This window comes from Rhododendron vialii, chromosome 10a (genome assembly GCF_030253575.1).
Source record: "Rhododendron vialii isolate Sample 1 chromosome 10a, ASM3025357v1".
NCBI lineage: Eukaryota > Viridiplantae > Streptophyta > Magnoliopsida > Ericales > Ericaceae > Rhododendron > Rhododendron vialii.
The window spans coordinates 30715391-30737822 of record NC_080566.1 but is presented as its reverse complement, the minus strand read 5'-3'; the positions used below and the strand labels follow the sequence as shown (position 1 = coordinate 30737822).

General features: G+C 37.8%; 1 protein-coding gene across 1 annotated transcript; it reads right to left on the bottom strand.

Annotated features, from left to right (window-relative positions):
- Positions 1-19165: 19165 nt before the first annotated feature.
- LOC131303285 (alkane hydroxylase MAH1-like) lies at positions 19166-21157 on the bottom strand. Its single transcript, XM_058330081.1, has one exon. The coding sequence runs from the start codon at positions 20834-20836 to the stop codon at positions 19319-19321; it is 1518 nt and encodes a 505-aa protein (XP_058186064.1). The 5' UTR covers positions 20837-21157; the 3' UTR covers positions 19166-19318.
- Positions 21158-22432: the final 1275 nt, after the last annotated feature.

Below are 22432 nucleotides of genomic sequence, written 5' to 3'. Positions count from 1 at the left end.
GAGCAGGAGGCAAGAGCACTATATTGGGAGACAAGAACAGTAGCACATGAATGAGTTGCAAGGGCACTAGCAAGTGGTTGGGAGGCAGAGGTAGGAGTACGTGCTTGGAAGGTATGGGCAAGAGCACACCACTGGAGGCGAAGGATCTAGCACACGGCTGGAGGGCGGGGACAAGAGCCGTGAGGCAGTGCCACTAGCGACTGAGAGACAGGGGAAGAGCACATAGCTGGGAGGTAGAGGTAACAACACTCATATGAGAGAGGTTAGGTTTTTTTGCCTTACGAGAAAACACTATGGAAAGAATTGGATGATTTTTGAAGCAATTCTCCCATTCTCAATGAGTATATGTTTTTTTGAGTTTGAAACTGCGCGGATTTTCGTAGGGGACATTTAAATTGGGACGGAGGGAGTAAATTTTTTTTAGGGGGATAAGGCATGTACACGGGAGAGACATGTATAGGGACACAACATAGATTAAAGACGTAGAGTTTGGACACCACAAACTAATTTACTTCTATTGAATACTCTCACTTGTACACAATACAAGATTACACAAGTACACACTCACTTATACACAAAGCACATCTCACTTACACTTGAGAGCCTTCACTCATACTTACACTCACTCACACCTTGAGTGTTTCTTTCTTGTACTCTAACCATATGAGCTCTCATCTCCAATTTATAGGGAGCATAGAAAGTTTCAAGACAAGAACATCTATAGACAAGTTTTAGAAGTTTCCGGAGAAACCCGGAAAACTCCATTACAATCAATAGGAATGCAGAAGATTCTAGAAGATTCTATCATGCTCAAAACACCTTGGAGAAGTTTGAAAGGTTCTGGAAGAGTCCGAAATATTCTACTGAATTTTAAAGAAATCTAAAATATTTCAGAGATTTTTGGAGACATCTGAAGAGTTGGTGATGACTCTCAACGAAATATGGAATGTTTTTAATTTATAGACCAAATACCAAATTAGGGCCCCCACTCCGAACTTTGACTTACGCCCTAAAAATGTTATGGCATGCCAACCGTGTATATGGTTTGTCTTGAAGCCATATGAGATTAAGAGTCGTCATTTGGCCCGAAGCCTGCACAAAGTCTGCCCGGTCCATAAGGCTTTAGCCCAGCATGAGCCCATCAAGTGAGAGGGCTACCCAGCTTGAATAGTGTATAGGCTAGGCTTGGGCAGGGGCAAAGGCAGATCTAGGATTTTATGGTACTGGGGTCAAATATTCACAACAATTATAATTTTGTATTCTTACGAAAAATCGATGATGGAAGCAGATGTAGGATAACCTCATTTGTAATCCCATCAATAATCTATCTTCCAATATACACAATGAGACTATCATGCATCCATTGATCACTCACTCGGCTACCAACAAAATAATTCACCATCCCCTTTGTCCCCTATTTAAGCTTTGAAAAAGATAGCAATGAAGGAAAAACACAGCATCTTTTGATATTATACTTCAACCAAATTACCATATTCGTCAAACCAAGAAGAACTGAATCTTCTCAAGAATCCTGAGAAATCGCTTTGTGGGAAATTGTGGCTACGAGGTTGGTATGGACCCTTTAGTAAGTAGGTCCCCAAACTAGTTCTCGAATATTAGGATCATAATCCATAATTCGAGGTCAAAACCTAGCTAGGATCTGCTTGAAAATTAATCTGGTAATTGAAGGCTCGTTGTGACTTAGAGAAGTTGATTCTTATGGTACCTTATTGTCAAAATATCTCCCCATAACTGTAGAAAAAGAAAAAAATTAAAATGTCACCAAACTTTAATAAGTCCTAATTTTATCCCAAATTGTAATTAATAGCCCTAACTTGGTTAAACAAATATTTAAAGTCCTACATTAAAAGTAAGAAATACATATAGTTAACAATTCAAAACTCTAACAACTTGGCTTGCTTAATTTGTTTCCCTAAAACAGTGTCAATGGGAATTTCTTACGACTACAACATCTAATTACTTGATACCAATAAGGACACAAATTTATTTTCCAAGTAGAGTAGGACCACAAAAACAAAGACATCAGGTGGGTTTTTAAAGTTGTAATTTTCCAAGAGCACCGAATGCGTCTCATTTTCTGCTTCGTGGGTTTAGCATCAGGGTAGAGGGGAATCTTATGCTAAATAATGTTTTGGCATATCCTCGTAAGACCATGCGAAAATATCTTTGAATTCTTTTAGTAAATTAGCAAGGGATTGGCATTCTTGTGAGGATAGCAAGGAACATATGTTGACGGTTTTAAGATCTTTTTTAGTACCCACGTTTAAAGAAATTGTCTCTTCTATAATAGGTTGAGCGTGCCTCTCTTCTTTTCTCTCGAACATTTCCTCTAAGCCTTCGAGGATTTCTCCCTCATGCTCAACGAGATCATCAGGATTTACACATTTAATTAAAAACACAACGATATAAGCAAACTCATTACTTTCATTAGTGGTAAGGATCCATACAATAGACTGAAATTCAAAATAAAAGAAAGACTTGGGGGAGTTAGCTAAGCTCTCCCCACTAGACTCAACTGAAGAACAAAAAGAAGAGATACTCGCTATCAAACTCAGATTCCTAATCTGTCCTAGTTGCGACGTGCTCATTGTAACGCCCCGAATTTTGGGGAACGTTAAATAGGCAATTTCATTGAAAAACTAAATGGAGTCTGGCTCAATATTACAGAATATTCTCAAAAGAGTAATCTTATTCAACAAAAGGAGGGTAGACTAGGGTTCCTATCTACTGCTCCGCCTCTTCTTCCATTCTGGCCAGCTCCTCGGCTCCGAAAGCTTCCAAGGTATAGTGTTCACCATGTTCATCTATGAGGTCTGACACATTATACCGGCGTCGCCACCAATATAATATGTCAGGGCCACCAAAGGTAACACCGTGAGCTTACAAAAGCTCAATAGAATAAACCGTACCCACTAACCCATAACTTACAACCAGTAAATCATATACGACAAATAGTAACAATCACACATCCACATTCGCTATTCAAACTATCATTAGTGTCCATGATTTTCTGAGTTTCTCCCACGCGACTCATCGTAGACCGTGTCACCATTTTTCATATACCAATTCATCATTTCCAAAAATATTTTCAGCACACCCAACCTCGGTTCCGCCGTTCCGGGTTCCCGAGTATCCTCACAATGGTTCCGCTGCACCGGGTTCCCATTGGCACACAAAACTTGCATTGGCTCCTCTCCCCGGATAACCAAGCCACATTACCAATGAGGCTACCACGTCCGGCCCCATTGGCAATCTTCACAATGGGCTACCAAGTCCGGCCACATTGAGGTTTTCACAAATCCACGCAATGGGCTACTAAGTCCGGCCACATTGTGGGTTTTCATTCACACAACGGGCTACCAAGTCCGGCCACGTTGTGGTTTTCACAATCCACACGATGAGCCACCAAGTCCGGCCTCATCGCGGGTTTTCATACACACAATGGGCTACCAAATCCGACCACACTGCAGTTTCAAAACACATCTCATCATTATCCACACCCTAGGTGTTATGTTTCTATTTTCTTGATTTCCGTGTCTCGTTTTTATGCATAGACTCCGCGGTAGGATTTTTCACATACGCAAACATAAATCAATCATTGAAATTTTGAAACTAAACTAATAAGATCATCCAATTCTATATTAATAATCATGCTCATAACCATCCTAAAGATCAAAATACGAATACTTCTATTCAAGTGTCAAATTCTAAATTTCGAAAACCGTTCTTTCTTTCTTTTGAGAAATTCTAAGCAACATATGTTTATTCGGAAAATAAAGTCAATATATTCAACATACTCCCCTTCCTTTCATCTTTTTAAAGAAAGCTCTTTTCAAGTTCCTCATGCATACAAGTATCACACATAGCATTGAAGCAATAGATAACTTTATCTACTTAAGGAAATACTTAATAATATTCTGCTTATGCTTAGAGATAGGAGTTAAGATGATCCTACGTTATACATAGAGATAGTGAGTAAGATTAATCTACATGATCGTAATGTTATTTCAAGATTTTGTAAAACGAGCTTGCTAATTATTCATAATACTTTAACTTGTCTTATCGTAAACAAAAATAACTTAAGTTATACTAGGGAGAATGAGTAGAGATTTATCTACCTTGATCCGAAACTAGTCGGGGCCGAATAAGCTAGTTGGAAGATTTTTACGGGCAGTGAAACTCGCAAATCTGGACCAAACTTTGGATGGCAGTAACTCGGTCAATATTTGGCCGAATATGATCGTTCTTGGGTCGAAATTGAAGCTCTAGAAATGCTCTACAACTTTCGTGAAGGAAGTTGATCCTAGAAACTACTTTAGGTCGGAGAAAAATGGTGATAAAGGAAGAGACAGTGTGCTGTCAGAAAATGGAAATCCGAGATTTTTACTGAACTTCGGATGCCAATATCTTTGTCATTTCTTCACCGATTGGGGTGGTTCTTGGGTCTAACTTGAAGGTTTCGAAGTGTTCTACAACTTTCCCGAAGGGGGTTGGTTCTAAAAACTACTTTAAGCAGGAGAAAAATGGAGATTTGTGAAGGGCAGTAGGCTGTCTTGGAAATGGAAATGGTTTCTAGAGAAAGGTGAGAGCAAAGGAGTGAAGGTGTGAGTTGAAACTTGAAGTGAGATTGCTATTTATAGGCAAAATTCTTGGCTCCCTCTCCCTCCATATGGCCTGCCCCCCTCCCTCTCCCTTTTCCCATGAATTTTGCTCCATTGAGTTGTCATTTCATGCCTTTCAATCATGCCATGTCTTCCATGACTTGTCACTTCCATTTGTAGGCCAAATCTTAGGCCATCATGAAGGGTTTTTGACTTGTCAAGTCTATGGGGAGGTTGCTTGCAAGAAAGAATAAAATCATTGTACTTTGGAAGACTAGAAATGGGTTGGAAAGTGGTTTATAGGCTTATGGGCTAAAGGTTACTTGTGAGAGTGTACAAAACACAATCACACACTCCACCTCCCTCTCCCATTCGGCCTCTCTCTCTCTCTCTCTCTCTCTCTCTCTCTCTCTCTCTCTCTCTCTCTCTCTCTCTCATATAAGTGTGTATATATATAAGAGTATATATGTGTGTCTAGGAAAGTAAGTCTAGGATTATTAGGTTTAAGGCTAGAACATAGGTATGCATGCATGGCAAAGCTAGCCTTGTTTCCTTTGGAAGCAAAATGATGAGATTCCATGTATGACTTGTCTTGTCATGCTTATTGGCAAGTCAAAGGTCTATTAACCAAGGGACAAAAATTCCCCTAACAATTATGGACCAAGGGGTAAAGGAATATTGGTAATAATTAGGGTTTGAAATGACTTGTCATGGGAGTAAAAATGATTACTCCTATGGTCTAATGGTCCGATAGGGTTTGGAGGAGTTCACAAGGTTCAGAGATGGTCTAAAAGGTCCAATTAGGGTTAGGGTAATGTAACTAGGTGAATCAGTGGTCCGGTTCCTCCAACTAATCGGTTGGAAATTAAATCTACTTGCCAAGTAGGATTTCTAGCCAAGAAATATAATTTAAAGATTTTATCTAACTCGTTAGGAAAATATACAAGTACTTTTATAAGCATACTTGTTTTTAGAAAATGACTAGATTGCTCGGCGTGAAAGATATAATTTTATAAGTCTCAAATCTAATTATGACGGATTATAAAAATTAAAAAGAAATTTTTTTGTAGCAAATCCAAGTAATTAAAATAAAATTTAAATATTTAACGAAGTTTTTATTTACCAAAAATCAGGATCGTTACACTCATACTCTATACCCTTTGTCACTTTACATCTCTAATGAAACTAGTGTCATCCATAATCAACAAAGAAGGGTCCAATCCTTTTCAAAGTCCGTCATCATCACCTCATTGTCGTCATCCACACTCCAACCATCATAATAGTCTTTGTTGAGTGTGAAGTCGAATTCGGCATTTTCTACGTGTTTTCTGGAGTTTCAGCATCTTTGGTCTAGACCAAGCCTTGTGTGGTCTGGACTAGGCAAGAGGAAGCAAAAACAAAGTTGCAGCAAGTGTCGTCCGGTGGTTGTCCGAAGCTCGTCCAGACGAGCTGATGTAGAACACGTGGAGGCCCAATTTCATGATCAAGTGGACCGGTCAAAGTCTCGGAAGCCCAAACGTTGTTTATATAATTGCAAATTACCCGATCTGTCAACTTTCGGACGAGCTTGGATCGGGCCCAAACTTAGTGGGCTGACTTGTTTTCGCGCTGCGGTCTAGGGTTGATGATCAAACGTGTTTTTCGGCCTAATTCCTTTGATTAGGCCTTCAATTGGACGTTTTTGCCATTTTAGGAAATATTTGTTTCGTTAATTACTTTTAGCGTATAATTCCTTAGAAATTGATTCTTTTTGGGAAAGTCATGTTTTTATTTCCTTTTTCCAATTTTATTATTTTCCCCAAATTTGGAAATTTTCGTTTTTAAATTAGGGTTTGCTAGAGTTACACATTTTTCCTATAAAAGAGGTTGTAACATAATATTTATGCAGTTTTTTATCAATAATATTTAGACTTTGTCGTTTTCTCTTAAGGATTCAAGAACTGCTCATGGCTACGAGTACTTATCATTCGTTTGATTAGTACGCAACTAATCTCTTTGTTATTTTCGCTGCGTCACAAGCGGAGCTGCATGTGCGCGTTTTGGCGTTTTTAGGGTTTTTTAGGGCTTCTCTTGTATTCTTTATTAAAGGCAAAGGATGGGCAGTCCCCAATGTAATCTCATTCATCTTTTCATTATAGTGAAACCCCAACACCCCGTAGAGTACGATTAAGTGAATTACTTAAGTCGAAACCTTGTATATCGCGTGTCTTGTTCTTTTGATTGCTTGTTTATTTTTTCTTTTGTGTGTGTTCTCTTGCCCTAACAATCTTGAGCCACCACAAGCAAGTTTTTGCAGCCTCCTCCTGAGACCCCTTTGTTCTCTGTTCTGCCTATGACCGCAGGGTTTGCCAAGTGCAAGTGTCTCCAAAAACCTATTAAGTGTTTTCAGCGTTTGTGCAGCTCATTTATGGAGAGTAGAACTTTTGTAGACATTATGAGCTTCATAATTTCTTCCAATATCTCACAATCTTTTGGTTTACCACGGTCCGCATAAAAGAATTACAGACTAAGTTTACTGCATGTAACAGAGAGTTCAACTTTTTAAAGGAAAGCTTCATGCATGCTAAATACAATGTCACGCCATTAACTTTGTAAGTTTGTTGGATCAGATTGCATGATGGCCTGAAGTCATACAAAAGTAGATGAGTTCTGGAGTTGTTTTTCTTGGGAGTGGAAATTATCCATTGTTTCCACAATTCCACTCATCAAGCTTCTAATCAGAAAACTTCTTGAAGCAAATACCTTGTTAGTTCCACAGAGCACTGTTTAACTTGCCCAACTCCAATGATAATTGCATTTGAAGCCCTGAAGGCACTAAAATAAGAGAAGCTATATACGTGTCTACAGACTTAATGCTGTGGATATATCTAAAATAGATGTGTCCAAAAACGATCCAATGTGTGGCTGCCCTGTTGGGGTTAATTTTGGGTTCTTGGGTTGGGCTTGGCCAATTTGGGCCTTGCCTTTAGAGTGCCAGGGTTTTGCCCTTGGGGTTTTTACTGGCCGGTCCTCTTTTGTCAATGTCTGCCCATCCAAGCCCACCCCATGTCAAGTTCATTCCGCACAAGCCCTGTTTTAATTTAAGTACCCAAAATATTCTAGCCTCATCTAGAATCCTCGCAAACGTCGCCGCCTCGTCCCTCAATTTTTGGACCCCCGTGCTCTCGCACACCTCCAGAAGCTCTGACTAGCAAATGACCTCCTTCCCTTCCGTCCCCAACAACTTCATCTTCAACGCATCCACATTCACCACCAGCTCCAACTCCGGCGACCAACCCTTGGCGAAAATTGCATCGGCGTTACGCATCTAGCTCTAGTTATGACGTTATCGGCGTCAACCTCTCGTTACTGTCGTCCATCGGAGAGATTCATCGTCACGCACCTCCAGAAGCTTCGAGTACCAGGATCGGGACCAGCTGTTGATGTCGATTACCGTTTTGGAGGTAGGGACCGTACTCGGTGGCGGAGAGGTGCATCTTGATGTCGTCGAAATTTCGCACTGGCAGAGGTGGTTGTCATCGGCGGCGGTGAGCTAGCCAGATCTATAACCCCGGCCCTGAAAAGAGGAACTTCTGGTGTCTATGTTTTTTTTTTCTTTTTCTCTTCAACCTTTATGCCATGAGCAAGCCACTGAGGTAGATATGTTTATACGTGTACAAACTGTTAGTGCAATACAACTATTCTTGTTTTGTTATGCAACACTTAGATTTACAACTATACAAACGTGTGTATATTTGGTGTGAATTCTTCATTTGGAGTTTGTATTTATTTTGAACGTGTGAATTTTTTATTTGGGTGCGAATTGTATATTTTTTTAAGGATGTGAATTTTAGGGGTGTGAATTATGCAAAATAACTTGAATTCGGGAGGTGTGAATTCTACAAATGAGTGAATTCTGTGGGATGTGAATTCGGGGGTGTGAATTCTTGTAAATAGGTGTGAATTCTGCAAATGAGTGAATTTTGGGGGGTGTGAATTTTTACAGAGAGGTGTGAATTCTGCGATATAAAAAGTGATAAGGGCAAAACATCTTTAAAAAGGATCTTGATAGGATAACATTGAAAAAAAATGTTGACATAAAACTCCACCAAAAAATAGGACCAGCCCCGTTTCGTCTCCGCGTTCCCGTCCAGCCCCACACGATGTCGTACCCTATCCGGATAGGCCCCGTTTGAAGTGAACTCTGTGAATTATTTTAGAGGGCTGTAAATTCTGAATTTAGGGTTGTGAATTTGTGTAATTTGAATGGGCATGAATTCTAGAGGTGTGAATAGTACAAATTGGTGTGAATTCTGAAAGGTGTGAATTCATGGAAGTGTGAATTCTGAAAGGTGTGAATTCTTAAAAGGGGTGTGAATTCTGTGAGGTGTGAATTCTTGAAGGTGTGAATTTTTGTGGGTGGGGTGTGAATTTTGGAGGGTATGAATTCGTGGAGGTGTGAATTCTGTGGAGTGTGAATTCTTGGAGTGTGAATTCTGTGGGTGCGGTGTGAATTTTGGAGGGTGTGAATTCTTGAAGGTGTGAATTCTGTGGGGCGTGAATTCTGTGGGTGGGATGTGAATTCTGGGAGTGTTGAAATAGTAACAAGGGTAAAATAGTAAAAGCATCTTTAAAAAAATGCTGGATGGGATAGCTCTATAAAAATGGGTTTGCATGGAACTCCAAGTAAAAAATGGGACCGGCCAGGAATTTCCCCTTTGCCCTTTGGGTGTTGTGGGCTTGGTTCATTGGGTGTTTTGGACTTTTGTCCCAACTGTTATTTTTTTTAGAGGCCGGTCCTAGTTTTTAGGCTTGATTTGATCCCAACCCAGAATATTATTCCCAAGCCTGCATAGGCTTGGATATGTTATCTTATGACTTTTTTGCCCATTTTAGTCTGCATCGTCAACTCAATCTCATCATTCCTCCTCCCTCTCCCTCTGAAGATGATAAACCTCCCCTCTCTCTCTCTCTCTCTCTCCATCATCGATCTGTATTCTATTGAATTGATGCAATAGGATAAAGAGATTTTTCATTATCAAATCAATAGTACCATTGATATGATTTAGATCAAGAAAGTTGCATACCTTTTGCGTGCTTTGAGGACTCGTCCGGCCATCCAGATGTTAAGGAAGCAGTAAAGGATGAGGGTAAGGATCACGTATCCGTATTCTCCGGGAATCAACTCCACTCCGGCCGTTTTCTCCGATTCCGATCGACTGTTAGATCTGTTTCAATTCAATTTCACAAACTGTACGTAGTTCATCATCGCTTTGCCCATGGTTCTTGTCAGAGCATGAACATGAAGATGACGTACGAGACGGAGGTCCACTGGCATTTCTCCGATCTAATTTTAGAACCCAAATTTTTTGAGATCCACGCCGAAGACGCCGGAGCAAGGGTAAAAATCTTTGTTGATTAGATATTTTGCTGAATGTCAGTCGATTTTTTGGTTGAATACTGGGCCATCCATCAATGACAGTCAATTTTTTGTAGATGTTTTTTTTGTTAAATGTCAAATATATGTATTTTCAACCTCTTATATTTGATTTTGATTTTTTTTTTTTGGTTCAATTTTTGTTTGTGTGTATTTTTTATGAGAACTGCATATTTTTCTATAAGAACTGTGTATTTGTCTTTGAGAACAATCTATGAGAACTGCGTATTTTCTATGAGAACTATATATTGTCCACAAGAATTGTGTATTTGTCTATGAGAACTGTGTATTTTTCTATGAGAATCGTGTATTGTCCATGAGAACTGTGTATTTTTCTTTGAAAATTGTTTATGAGAATTATATATTTTCTATGAGAACTGTGTATTATCCATGAGATCTGTCTATGAGAATTGTGTATTTTTCTATGAAAACTATGTATTTTCTATGAGAACTATATATTTTAGTGTGTGGTGAGACTATGTAAACAAGTGTATTTTCTATGAGAAGTGTGTATTTTTCTACGAGACTTGACAATTAAAAATTCAATTCTAAATCAATTTATTTCCTATGTGAACTATTACTTTTTTTACTTTGATTACTTTTTTGAAGCATGACGGTGAGAACATTTATAATTATATTTGATTTGATTACCTTTTTATTTTTGTTCAATTTTTATTCGTGTGTATATTTTCTATGAGAACTGTGCATTTTTCTATGAGAACTGTGTGTTGTTCATGAGAACTGACAATGAGAACTGTGTATTTTTTCTATGAGAATTACGTATTTTTCTATGAGAACTGTGTATTGTCCATGAGAATTATCTATTAGAACCATGTATTTTCTATGAGAACTATATATTTTTTATGAGAACGGTGTATTTTAGTGTATGGTAAGACTATGTGAAATATATATTTTTTAGTTCATATAGCCAGTTTACATAGTCTAATTCTCATAATCAGTTTACAAAGCTTCTCTATGAGAACAATTACTTCTCATAGCCAATTCTCATATAATTGACTATGAAAACTAGCAGTTCTCATAGAATTGACTATGATAATTGACAATTTATATAGCCAGTTCTCATAGCTCAGCTCACAAGGCTAGTTCTCTATAAGAACTGAGTAGTTCTCATAGAACTGACTATGAGACTTGACAGTTCTCATAGCCAATTCACATATCTGATGGTATTTTTGTCCGAAATAATATGATTCAGGAATTGATTCTAAAAATATAGCTCTCATAGTCTCAGTTCTCGTAACCATAGTTCATGTGTACTTTCTAGGAGATTTGTGTATTTATCCATGAGAACTGTGTATTTTCTATGAGAATTGTGTATTTTTCTGTGAGAACTGTATATTAGAATTGTGTGTTTTATATGAAAACTGTGTATTTTCTATGAGATCTGTGTATTATATATGAGAACTGTGTATTTTTTATGGGAACCGTGTATTTTTCTATGAGAATTGTGTATTTTTCTATGAGAACTGTCTATAAGAACCATGTATTTTTCTAAGAGAATTGTGTATTTTTTATGAGAACTGTGTATTGTCCATGACAACTATCTATGAGAACTATGTATTTTCTTTGAAAATTGAGTATTGTCTATGAGAACTGTGTATTTTAGTGTGTGTTGAGACTATTTAAACTGTGTATTTTTCAGTCACATAGCCATTTCACATAGTTCTCATAGAACTGATTATGAGAATTGACAGTTCTCATAACCAGTTCACAGAGCCAAGGATATTTTTGTCCGAAATAGTTATCATAGACACTTCTCATAAAGACAATTCTTATAAAAACAATTCTCATAAAAACAGTTCTCATAGTAAATGATATTTTTTTATCTTACATAATTTCATATTCAATATGGATCTTATTTAGTAGATATCGTCGAATAGGTTTCAAAAATATAATATTTTTTTAAAATGAATATCTACAACAAAAGATATGACTTTTTGAAATTTAAACAATGTTTTAATAGTGCACCAATGTTCATAGAGCATTGGATAATTGTTCTATACTAGATGCTCTCTAGTTCTTTGCGCTAATGCGCATGAAGGGGCATGATTGGAATAAAAAATACAAATAATTGTGCAGGACTAAATTAAGTCCGAACCTAATTTTTTGTGCCGGCCTAAAAATTTTCCTATTTTTTTTTATTTTTTATTTATAGAAAATTAGAGGCCGGTCCTCATTTTAAGGTTCGATTTGATCCCAACCCTGAATATTATTACCAAGTCTATTTAGGCTCGGTTATGTTGCATTTTGACTTTTTTGCCCAAATCGACATGCTGTGATCATTTCCTCTACTCTTTTTCTCTCTACAATGGATCTCGCGCAATCCCCCGACAATTCAACTCCCTCTTCACCATCGCCGTCTTCTATACTAGATGCTCTCTAGTTCCGTGCGCTAATGCGCGTGAAGGGGCATGATTGGAATAAAAAATACAAATAATTGTGCAGGACTAAATTAAGTCCGAACCTAATTTTTTGTGCCGGCCTAAAAATTTCCCTTTTTATTATTTATTTTTTTTATAGAAAATTAGAGGCCGGTTCTCATTTTTAGGTTCGGTTTGATCCCAACCCTGAATATTATTACCAAGTCTATTTAGGCTCGGTTATGTAGCATTTTGACTTTTTTGCCCAAATCGACATGCTGTGATCATTTCCTCTACTCTTTTTCTTTCTACAATGGATCTCGCGCAATCCCCCGACAATTCAACTCCCTCTTCACCATCGCCGTCTTCGTGGACCTCTCTCTCGCCTCCCCGGACCAGCACAGCCACGAGAACCCCTCCCGCCTACGCCACCGGTGTCGCCGCCGCTGAACACATTGTCGTCTTCGAAGTGGCCGCCAAACACCTTATCGTCGTCTTCGAAGTGATCCCCTGACCCATCTTCTCCCACTATTCCCCCCTTCACAAATTTCTCGCCTGGGTTTCGAAAATTCTGAAAAAGAAAAGAAAGAGAAAATTGAGGAGGTTGGACAAGAATACACGGCAACTCAGATTTTTGTACAGTAGTGAGTTATCTTTAACCTAGGAAATGGGTAACCTTTGTACATTCATGTATTGGCTCACAACATTCTTATACAGTATTGTATTATATCATTCCCATTGTCATGTATTTTGATTTTAGAATTTTCGAGACTAGGCTTTGTTGTAGAGTTCAGCCCTTTGTACAGATTTTCTCTTATTCAACAAAAAAATTGTATATTGTAAGGATGTTGTGTGGTGAGGCTATAAGAGCTGTGTGGTTAGGCTATGTAAAGTGTGTAGTGAGTCTATGTGAACTGTCAAAATTTTATGTGAATTATGTATTTTAGCGTGTGGTGGGGTTATGAGAACTGTATGATTGGACTATGTGAAGTGTGTAGTGAGTACTCTATGAGAACTTTCAAAGTCTTATGTAAACTGTTTATGAGAACCATGTATTTTAGCGTGTGATGAGACTATGATAACTATGATTGGATTATATGAAGTGTGTAGTAAGTCTATGTGAACTGTCAAAGTCTTATGTGAACTGTCTATGAGAATTATGTATTTTAGCATGCGGTGGGGCTATAAAAATTGTGTGGTTGGACTATGAGAAGTGTGTAGTGAGTCTGTGTAAACTGTTAAAGTCTCATGTGAACTATCTATGAGGACTATATATTTTAGTATGCAGTGAGGCTATGAGAATTGTGTGGTGGGGCTATGAGATTTGTGTGGTTGGACTATGTGAAGTGTATAGTGAGTCTATGTGAACTGTTTATGTAAATTGCAAAGCTCTATGTGAACTCTGTATGTTAGCGTGTGGTGTGGCTATAAGAACTGTGGATTTTAGCGTGTGGTGGCGGACCTTCAAACTCAAGTGGTTACTTTAAATTGAGCGTTTCGTTGCGCTTTAAAAATGGGCGCACCCGCTTATCGCGATCGATTTTTGGGATGTATGCTCACACTACTACACTTGGTTGGATTTTAGCTGAGTGCTACGAATTTGTTCCATTTTTTAGTACTTCGAAAAATTGTTTAATTTTTGTTCGTGTGTGTATTTTCTATGAGAACTGTATTTCTTCTTATGAGAACTATGTATTTTCTATGAGATTTGTGTATTTGTCCATGAGAACTGTATATTTTCTGTGAAAACTGTCCATGAGAATTGTGTATTTTATATGAGAACTGTGTATTATACATGAGAACTATCTATGAGAACTGTATATTTTCTACGGGAACAATGTATTTTTCTATGAGAACTATATATTTTTCTATGAGAACTGTCTATAAGAACCGTGTATTTTTTATGAGAACTATCTATGAGAACTGTCCATTTTCTATGACAACTACGTATTTTCTATGAGAACTGTGTATTTTAGTGTGTGCTGAGGCTATTTGAACTGTGTATTTTTCAGTTCACATAGCCATTTCATATAGTTCTCATAGAACTGACTATGAGAATTGACAGTTCTCATAACCAGTTCACATAACCAAGGGTATTTTTGTCAAAAATAGTTCTCATAAAGACAGTTCTCATAGAAATATTTCTCATAGACAATTTTCATAGAAACAGTTCTCATAGAGAGTTCTTATGGCAAAGTGTATTTTTTTAATCTTACATAATTTCATATTGACTATGGATCTTGTTTAGTAGATATCGTCGAGTATGTTCCAAAAATATAATTTTTTTAAAAATGAATATCTACAACAAAAGATATGACTTTTTGAAATTTAAACAATGTTTTAATGGTGCAACAATACTCATGGAGCATTGGATAATTTTTCTATCCTAGATGCTCTTTAGTTCCATGCGCTGATGCGCGTGAAGGGGCATGGTTGGAATAAAATATAAATAATTGTGTAAGACTAAATTAAGTCCAAACCTAATTTTTGGGGCCGGCCTAAAAATTTCCCTTTTTTTTAATCAATCTTTTGTTGGATTACCCTTCCCTCCCCTCTATGTACCATTTAGCAAGTTTTTTTTAATAAAATGTTACTTTTGTCGATTAAAAAAAAAAAATCAAACTTCACTTTTCATATTATATCCCTACATTTTTTTGTTTCCAAGAAGATCTTTAATGCAAAAAAGAAGGAAGAAGAAAATCAAAAACTTCAGTACTTTGACTTTTGAAATGGACACATTTTGGGACAACAAAAAGGAGAATATTGGACAAACAAAAGTGCGACGGAGGGAGTAGTATTTTATGTGCTACTAGTAATTGCCCGTGCCTGAAGGCACGGGTCAATAAATTTGTTATTCAGTATGATTTTGAGTAAGCTTAGCTAGCGGAATGTCCGTACCTGAAGGCACTTGCAAACAAAAACCCAACTATCTTCACAAAATCCACTTTATAAGTTTGAAAGAAGATTGAGGTGGTCTCACTTCCAACATGGCTTTTGACGTTGCAAGGTTGGTCATTACAACCTGTAAAAATCAAATACTGTTTCAGCTCACACATACCATTTCAAGCATCAAGTATTTTAGTAGAAGTCGATGCCATTGCATTATTGGACTTGCATCTACTAAACCTTTATACAGGTTATTCCTTAATGTAGAAAACTAATGACATATTCGTTAGCAAAGAAGCAAATTTGTAGGTAGTTATAAACTACAAATTGCTACAAATTGCTGGAAGTTAACGCATTAAGGACTCAATTTCCAACTCATCTTTAACCTGGTACAAAGAACTCAGCTTCCAACTCATCTTTTTCAATTTCCATGGAGAACGCATTAAGAAAGTACAAAATCACCAAATACAACCAGAGAAATCAGCTTCAATGTTCCAAATTCGTGAGTTCCCCCTTTATATTTACGATGCTATTCGCCACAAAGCTAACCTGTCATTAAACACAACTACACTATTTGCTCCAACAAAAGAAAATACTAATCTCTAGGTGGAAACAGAAAATGGAGACCAAAACAGACAACAACAAAGTAAGAAAACGGTCCCTCCGTTAGAGAAGAAGATCAAAACAGATACTGGCAAAACGCTCGACCTCCTATTTGATCGGGTATTCCTCCAAGAGATATACACGTGGTAACTACAAAAGATACCGGCAATACCGTTGGAAAAAATATGAAATACTACTTGAAAATAACACTGAGTCTACTACATATGAATTACGGGTTGAAAAAAATAATTAGGGTAGATATTCAAGTGCTTCAATGATATGCAAAAGTTTCAAGGGCAAAACAGAACTGGCAATACCGGAAATAGAAAATGACCAACAAAATCTATTATATCTGGACGCAAGGTATATTGGTTTCAGATTTTATCAAGCAAGACGTGTTTGTGAAACCCTACCACTAGATGACCGACAATTTCCTTTCCCTTTTCCTTGGCTACACAGCTGGCCTTCTTATTCCCTTTAGAAAGTTCCATTGCTCTTTTATTTGGAAGAAAAAAACAAATAAACCACTCGTCAGGATAAAAGAATTTTGAGCCAATATTTGTTTAATTAACAAACTCAAAGAGATGGGAATAGCCTCCATAACCACAATTTATGATTTGTACATATTGGTTTAAGTTTTGGCCGGACAAACTTTGTGCGTGCCTATGGCACTACCCCAATTGGAATTACCTTTTAAATCTTGGTGGCGGCTCAAATACTATCGTAGCTAGAACTAAGCCAACCCCTCCACTAATTTATAGATCTTGATAAATGAAATTCAACTACCTATGTATAAATAGTCTGTGTACGGTATTTTTTGACCTAATGATGTGAAAAATCGAGTGCATCAATTTCACCGTTGGGTTTTTGGAAAGACCAAATTCTAATTTTACATGAAAGACAATGGCCTAATTGCATGCTTTTACACATGCAATTCATCCAGAGGTAAACTGGAGTTTTGTTGTGAAACTGGAGAAAGGTTTCAAGTCCTTAGCAAGTAGATATTCAGCCCATGAAATTTTTAGGTTAGTTCATTCTTAGTTGGAGTATATGTAGACACTGAAAAAAAAGGCGAAAATACGACTTAAGGGCTTGTTATTAATCCTATCAAGGCCTCTACGTTCCGTGGCAATTGGCTTTGGATTCTCTTGGAAATATTTCTAGTTCCCAAATCACTCATTCTTTATTGGTCTCTCGCACATTTCATCGAACGCGTAAAATGCGAGTACGAATTTTAAGTAGAAATCTCTACTCGCACATTTCATCTTCCACGCAGCTTTCAACTTTGTTCTTGTGTGTGTGTTTAGTGTTCAAACTTAAAAAACAAGTGTTAGAGAATAGTTTGATTCTATTTCCGCTACATATACCGGTATGAGTGTTATTTATCTTACATGGTGGATTTCGTCGAAGTAAGAGATGAGAGAGAGAGAGAGAGAGGGGGAGCAGTGTAGATGAGAGTGAGAGAGATAAAAGATTACCAGGGAAACCCATTCTTCTTGCCAATGGTGCAGATTACGAGAGAAACCCATGACCAGGGGAAACCCAAACGACATTGGTTTTTTTTTTTTCCGGACCAAATCCATTCTACTCGACTAAGCTGAGTTTTTTTCTTCTTTTAATCAACACAACAGAAGCCGATTGGTAAGGGAAAAAAACAAACCGATGGCGTTTTTGTAATATATTTGAAAGAGCATGGTTACATTATTAAGAGTATAAGAACGCATTTCGGCCATTGAATTAAATGAATTTCAACCCTTCTAATAATTTGTAGTATTTGCCTGGAGTCCACACCCTTGTATTTTATGAGTATATTTTATGTGCTATTTTCGAACAACAAAGATAATATCGATATAAATAAGTTAGAAGTTGCTCCTATAGTTCCAATCCCCTGTCCGGTCCCCTCTCGGCCGTTAATCTCGCAAATCAACGGCTGAGATGTGCCGAGCACATTTTACTCTAAAACGATCAACATCGTTTTGGCTAGACACATCTTAACTGTTGATTTGCGAGATCAATAACCGAGAGGGGTGGGACAGACCCCTGTCCAGATTGGGGTCGGACAGGGGATCTCGGTCCAATTTATTGAGCTATACTCGTGCCTGAAGACACTATCAACATTATTGTCGGATTAAAGCGATTTGAACCGATCTTATAAAATGACTTTAAATGGATTTCATGCCGTTCTAATTTATATTATACATTAGGTATGACTAGTGCCTAGAGACACTATCAACATTGTTGTTGGAGTAAAGCGACTAATTTCAACTTTTCTAAGGAAATGGCTTTTAATTGATTTCACGCCGTTTTAATTTATAATAATATAGATGTAGATGTGCTGTGTCAAAAGATACAGGGCAGCTTCTATATATAGTACATTGGCCTGCATTAGGTATATATGAATCGTGCGTAAAGACGCGATCAACATTATTGTTGGAGTAAAGCGATTCATTTCAATCATTCGATCTACTAATAAAATGGCCTTTAATGGAGTTTACGCCGTTCTAATTTGTAACATACTGGAATGACTAGTGCCCGAAGACATGATCAATATTATTGGTGGAGTAAAGCGTTTCGTTTCAACCATTCTAATAAAATTACTTTGAATGGATTTCACGCAGTTTTAATTTATCGATAACATAGTTATCGATATGCTAAGTCAAGGATACATGGCAAATAGCACAATATAGTTTTTTTGTATCATTAACAATAAGAATATCATTTTTTTCGTGTATGATTAATAATTCAAAAGATTGAGGGGTAGGTAAAGTTTTAGCGAGTAGCAACACTAGGGGAGTCTTTTTTTTTTAAAATTTTTTGATCAGCAAAAAGATTTTATTAAAACTCGGTAAAGGGTACATTGAGCGTCCAATAAAAAATTGGACAGGACACCAATATGGCAAAAACCTAAACACTTGAGGGACAACTTATGTTACTCCTCGAAGCTCTCTCATGAATTTCTTATTGTAATGATTTCATATCTTTTGACCTTTATGATCACTGCGAATTTTCTTAGTTGGTTAATTAACGGAAGTCTATACTCACAGCTTAACTTTTACCGCTCTCCCCATCACTCTCAATCTTTTTTGGAAGAGTTCTTTTAAATTCCGGACCATTGATTGCCTAGACGGACGGTGAAATGTTAAGTGGTGAAACTGGGCGATAGGTGTAGCACCGTTGTTAATTAACTGCATTCTTTTTTTGCTCAGGATAAAAGAACTACATTTCCAAAAGTTTTACCTTCGAATTAATTGGAAGACTAATAAGAGGAATCCTTTTCTGGTTTCATTGCATTTGTTAAGTTACAGATTATTGCATATTACCAGGCTAGCACACTATGTAGATCAAGAAGGCTATTACCCGTACTCTTACACATATCAAAGTAGGAATTGCTAGCATTAACAAAGTACTAAGCTTCAGGACCATCTTCTGGTAACTCTAACCTTTAAACCATGCTTCATATAGAGAATTATGGAAACATTAGGGCGGACATGGTGGCCTTCCACCACTCGAACATCGTAGTTGTGGATTATAGCCGCAGCAACCGCCTTCATTTGAGTGAAAGCCACCTCCTTCCCTAGACAAGTCCTCGGTCCTGCATTGAAGGCCAAGAACTTGTACGATGGCTCGTGCTTGATTGTTCCTCCCTCTGAAATCCATCTCTCTGGCTTGAATTCCGAGCAATCGTCACCCCATATGAAATTCATCCTTCCCATTGCATAAAGAGAAAACATTATTTTCATTTTTGAATCGACGCGATGACCGCTCGGAAGGATGTCGGGCTGACACGGCTCCTTGTGCTGGAATGGAACTGGTGGGTAAAGCCTTAATGATTCACAGAGTGCACTGTGCAAATAAACTAGCTTGCTTACCCCTTCGACACTGAATACCCGCCGTTTGTTAGCTGCTTTTTCCGGTATGGTTGTTTTGAGTTCTTCTCTGATCTTGGCCTCAACAATCGGGTGCGTTGAAACAAGCCAGAGAAACCAAGTGAGAGCTGAGCTGGTAGTGTCTCGCCCTGCAATCATGAAACTGAGAATAGTATCTCTCAAGAACTTATCGTTGCATTTCAATCCATCCATGACCTCATCATCACTTAAATACGATGTTAATAGATCAACACCTTCTTCTTCTTTCATCGGCTCGTTTCCTTCGCTCAATTCATGTTTCTTTGTTGAAATAAACTTGGCTATGATTTGGTCCAAGGTTTCACAAGCCTTGCTCAATCTCTTCTCTTGTCCAATCCCTAGCCATTTTTGGAGCTTCCAAATGCTTACTGGCACGGCATGACGATTAAATACAGCTTCCTCAGCAGCATCCATGGCCTTTGAGAATGGAACATCAGGGAGTTCAACAGAGAGGCATCCGGGATCATAACCGGTAACCAACATGCATGTAGTGTCAAATGTTAACCTCTGGAACAAATCTTGCAAATCCACCACTAGTCCTAGTTTGGAGACATGGTCAAGGAGTGGTACGAGCCCTTTCTCCACTTTATCTTGGCTGGTCTTGACCAAAAACTGGTGGAAACGCTGATGAGTGATTAGCAACCGAGCCAGCTTTCTCTGGTTTCGCCACGAATCTCCATCAGAATTGAAAATCCCATCCCCAAGAAAATCGAATATTCTTAGGAATCGGGGTCCCTTGGGGAAATTCGAGAAGTTAGAACTCATTACATAGTGTATGTTGGCTGGATCAACAGTGGCCAACATGTCCATGTTAGCGAAGCGGGGGCCTTTGAGTAGAAAAGTTCCCCCGGATTTGCCTAGAACATCCGCGCATTTTTCATGAATCTGACCGATGTTGAGGAGTAGACTCGGTAGCATTCCAACGAGCGGCCAATTCCACACGAGCCCATCGGCGGTTCCGAAGAAAGAAAGAAGGATAAAGCAGGTGAATGCTATGAGGATTTCATAGTAACCTAGCAACGCCATTTGAGTTTTTTCAGGTAAGTTTGTAGCGAGGAAGCTCTCTATTTATATTACCTCTCTGTTCCTTTTGTTTTTTGTTTTTTTTTAAGCAAAAAGATTTTATTAACAAAGATTAAATGGAACTCGAGCATACTAGCAAAATGCCACTTGAAAACCAACACCAAAGGAAGGCAAGAAATGAAGAAACCAACCGACCAAAATACCTGAAACCTACAACCAAAACCAAAAATGCCAAAAAACACCTTAAGCAAAACCTAAAATCAACAGCCAAAAACCAAACCAAACGCCAAAGAACAGACCAACCCGAAAGAAACTCTGTTCCTTCTGATTATATGTCGTTTTCCATTCTCCATTTTCATCTTATATAAATATGTGTTACGGCATTCCTACGTAGTTGTTGCGTTATACAATTTCTTTTGCTGAGTGTTAAAAAAAAAATAGAAAAATACACTATCCGACAAGAGTAGGTACCATTGCTGTTAATGATTAGAGTATCGATCATCAGGAAAGTGATTTTGGCACTCCACATTCAGTTATCGATATTTCACTTTTTGTCTTTATCCTTTGTTAAATTACCAAATTACCCTTTATTTGTTAGTATTTATCCACTTTAAAGGGTATTATTGTAATTTCAAATATAAACAAAGACAAAAAGAAGAGTACCAATGACTAAAAGTAGAGTGTCAAAATCAATTTCCTAATCATCATCATATACACTTGTAACTGTTTTTGTTTATAGTCATTAAGTGTAGTTAACAAATTCCTCATGGCACCTAACCTAATCAAGTCTAGTTCCCTATCGTCCAGTCCGATCTAGTATTGGGTCATTTGTGGTCCTTTTCGGGCCCCTAAAAACGATCAAAATCATTCATTTTTTAGAGCTCGCCAAGAAAATTAAACATGTCGAAAATCACGTCGATCCAATACATGATTTTGAAATGCATTAAGTTCGTAAAAAAACAAGTGTGCAACACTGGATTACAACTCCTGTAATACAATTATATGAAGCTTAATGCATTTCAAAATCATATCAAATGGTATTGGATCAACGTGATTTTGAACCGGATTAATGTTTTCGGCGAGTCTTAAAAAGTGAACGGTTCCAATCGTTGTTGTGGGACTGGAAAGGGCCCACAAATAGCCCAAAATTGGACCGGACGATAGGGGACTGGACTAGACCTGCTCAGCACCTAACCTATAGCACTAGGTATTAAGGCCTATTTTGGTCTAATAAGCAAAATGGCTGAATTCCTGGATCCATCACCGTTGTGAAAACTCTCGTTTTTGGCAAAGGCATGGATGCGTAGTGTGCGGGCGTGCCAAGACTTGTAGCGCCTAACTTTTGATGAAGATTCCTGTGAATCTTGACTTCTAATGTATGAGCGATTGCGTGTGACCCAAAAGTTAAAGATCACAATGTGGTTCGTTGCTTGCCACACGGTCGTGGACTTAAAATTTCCTAGTCGTATAGGAAATGGACGTAGAAATGTGAACTTTATTACTCCGGGATAATAAAATTTGGTTACAAGAAAAATAAAAATCCAAACTACTTGAAAAAGTGAGTTTGAATGGGGTTTTGAGTACGAGGTACTCGATAGA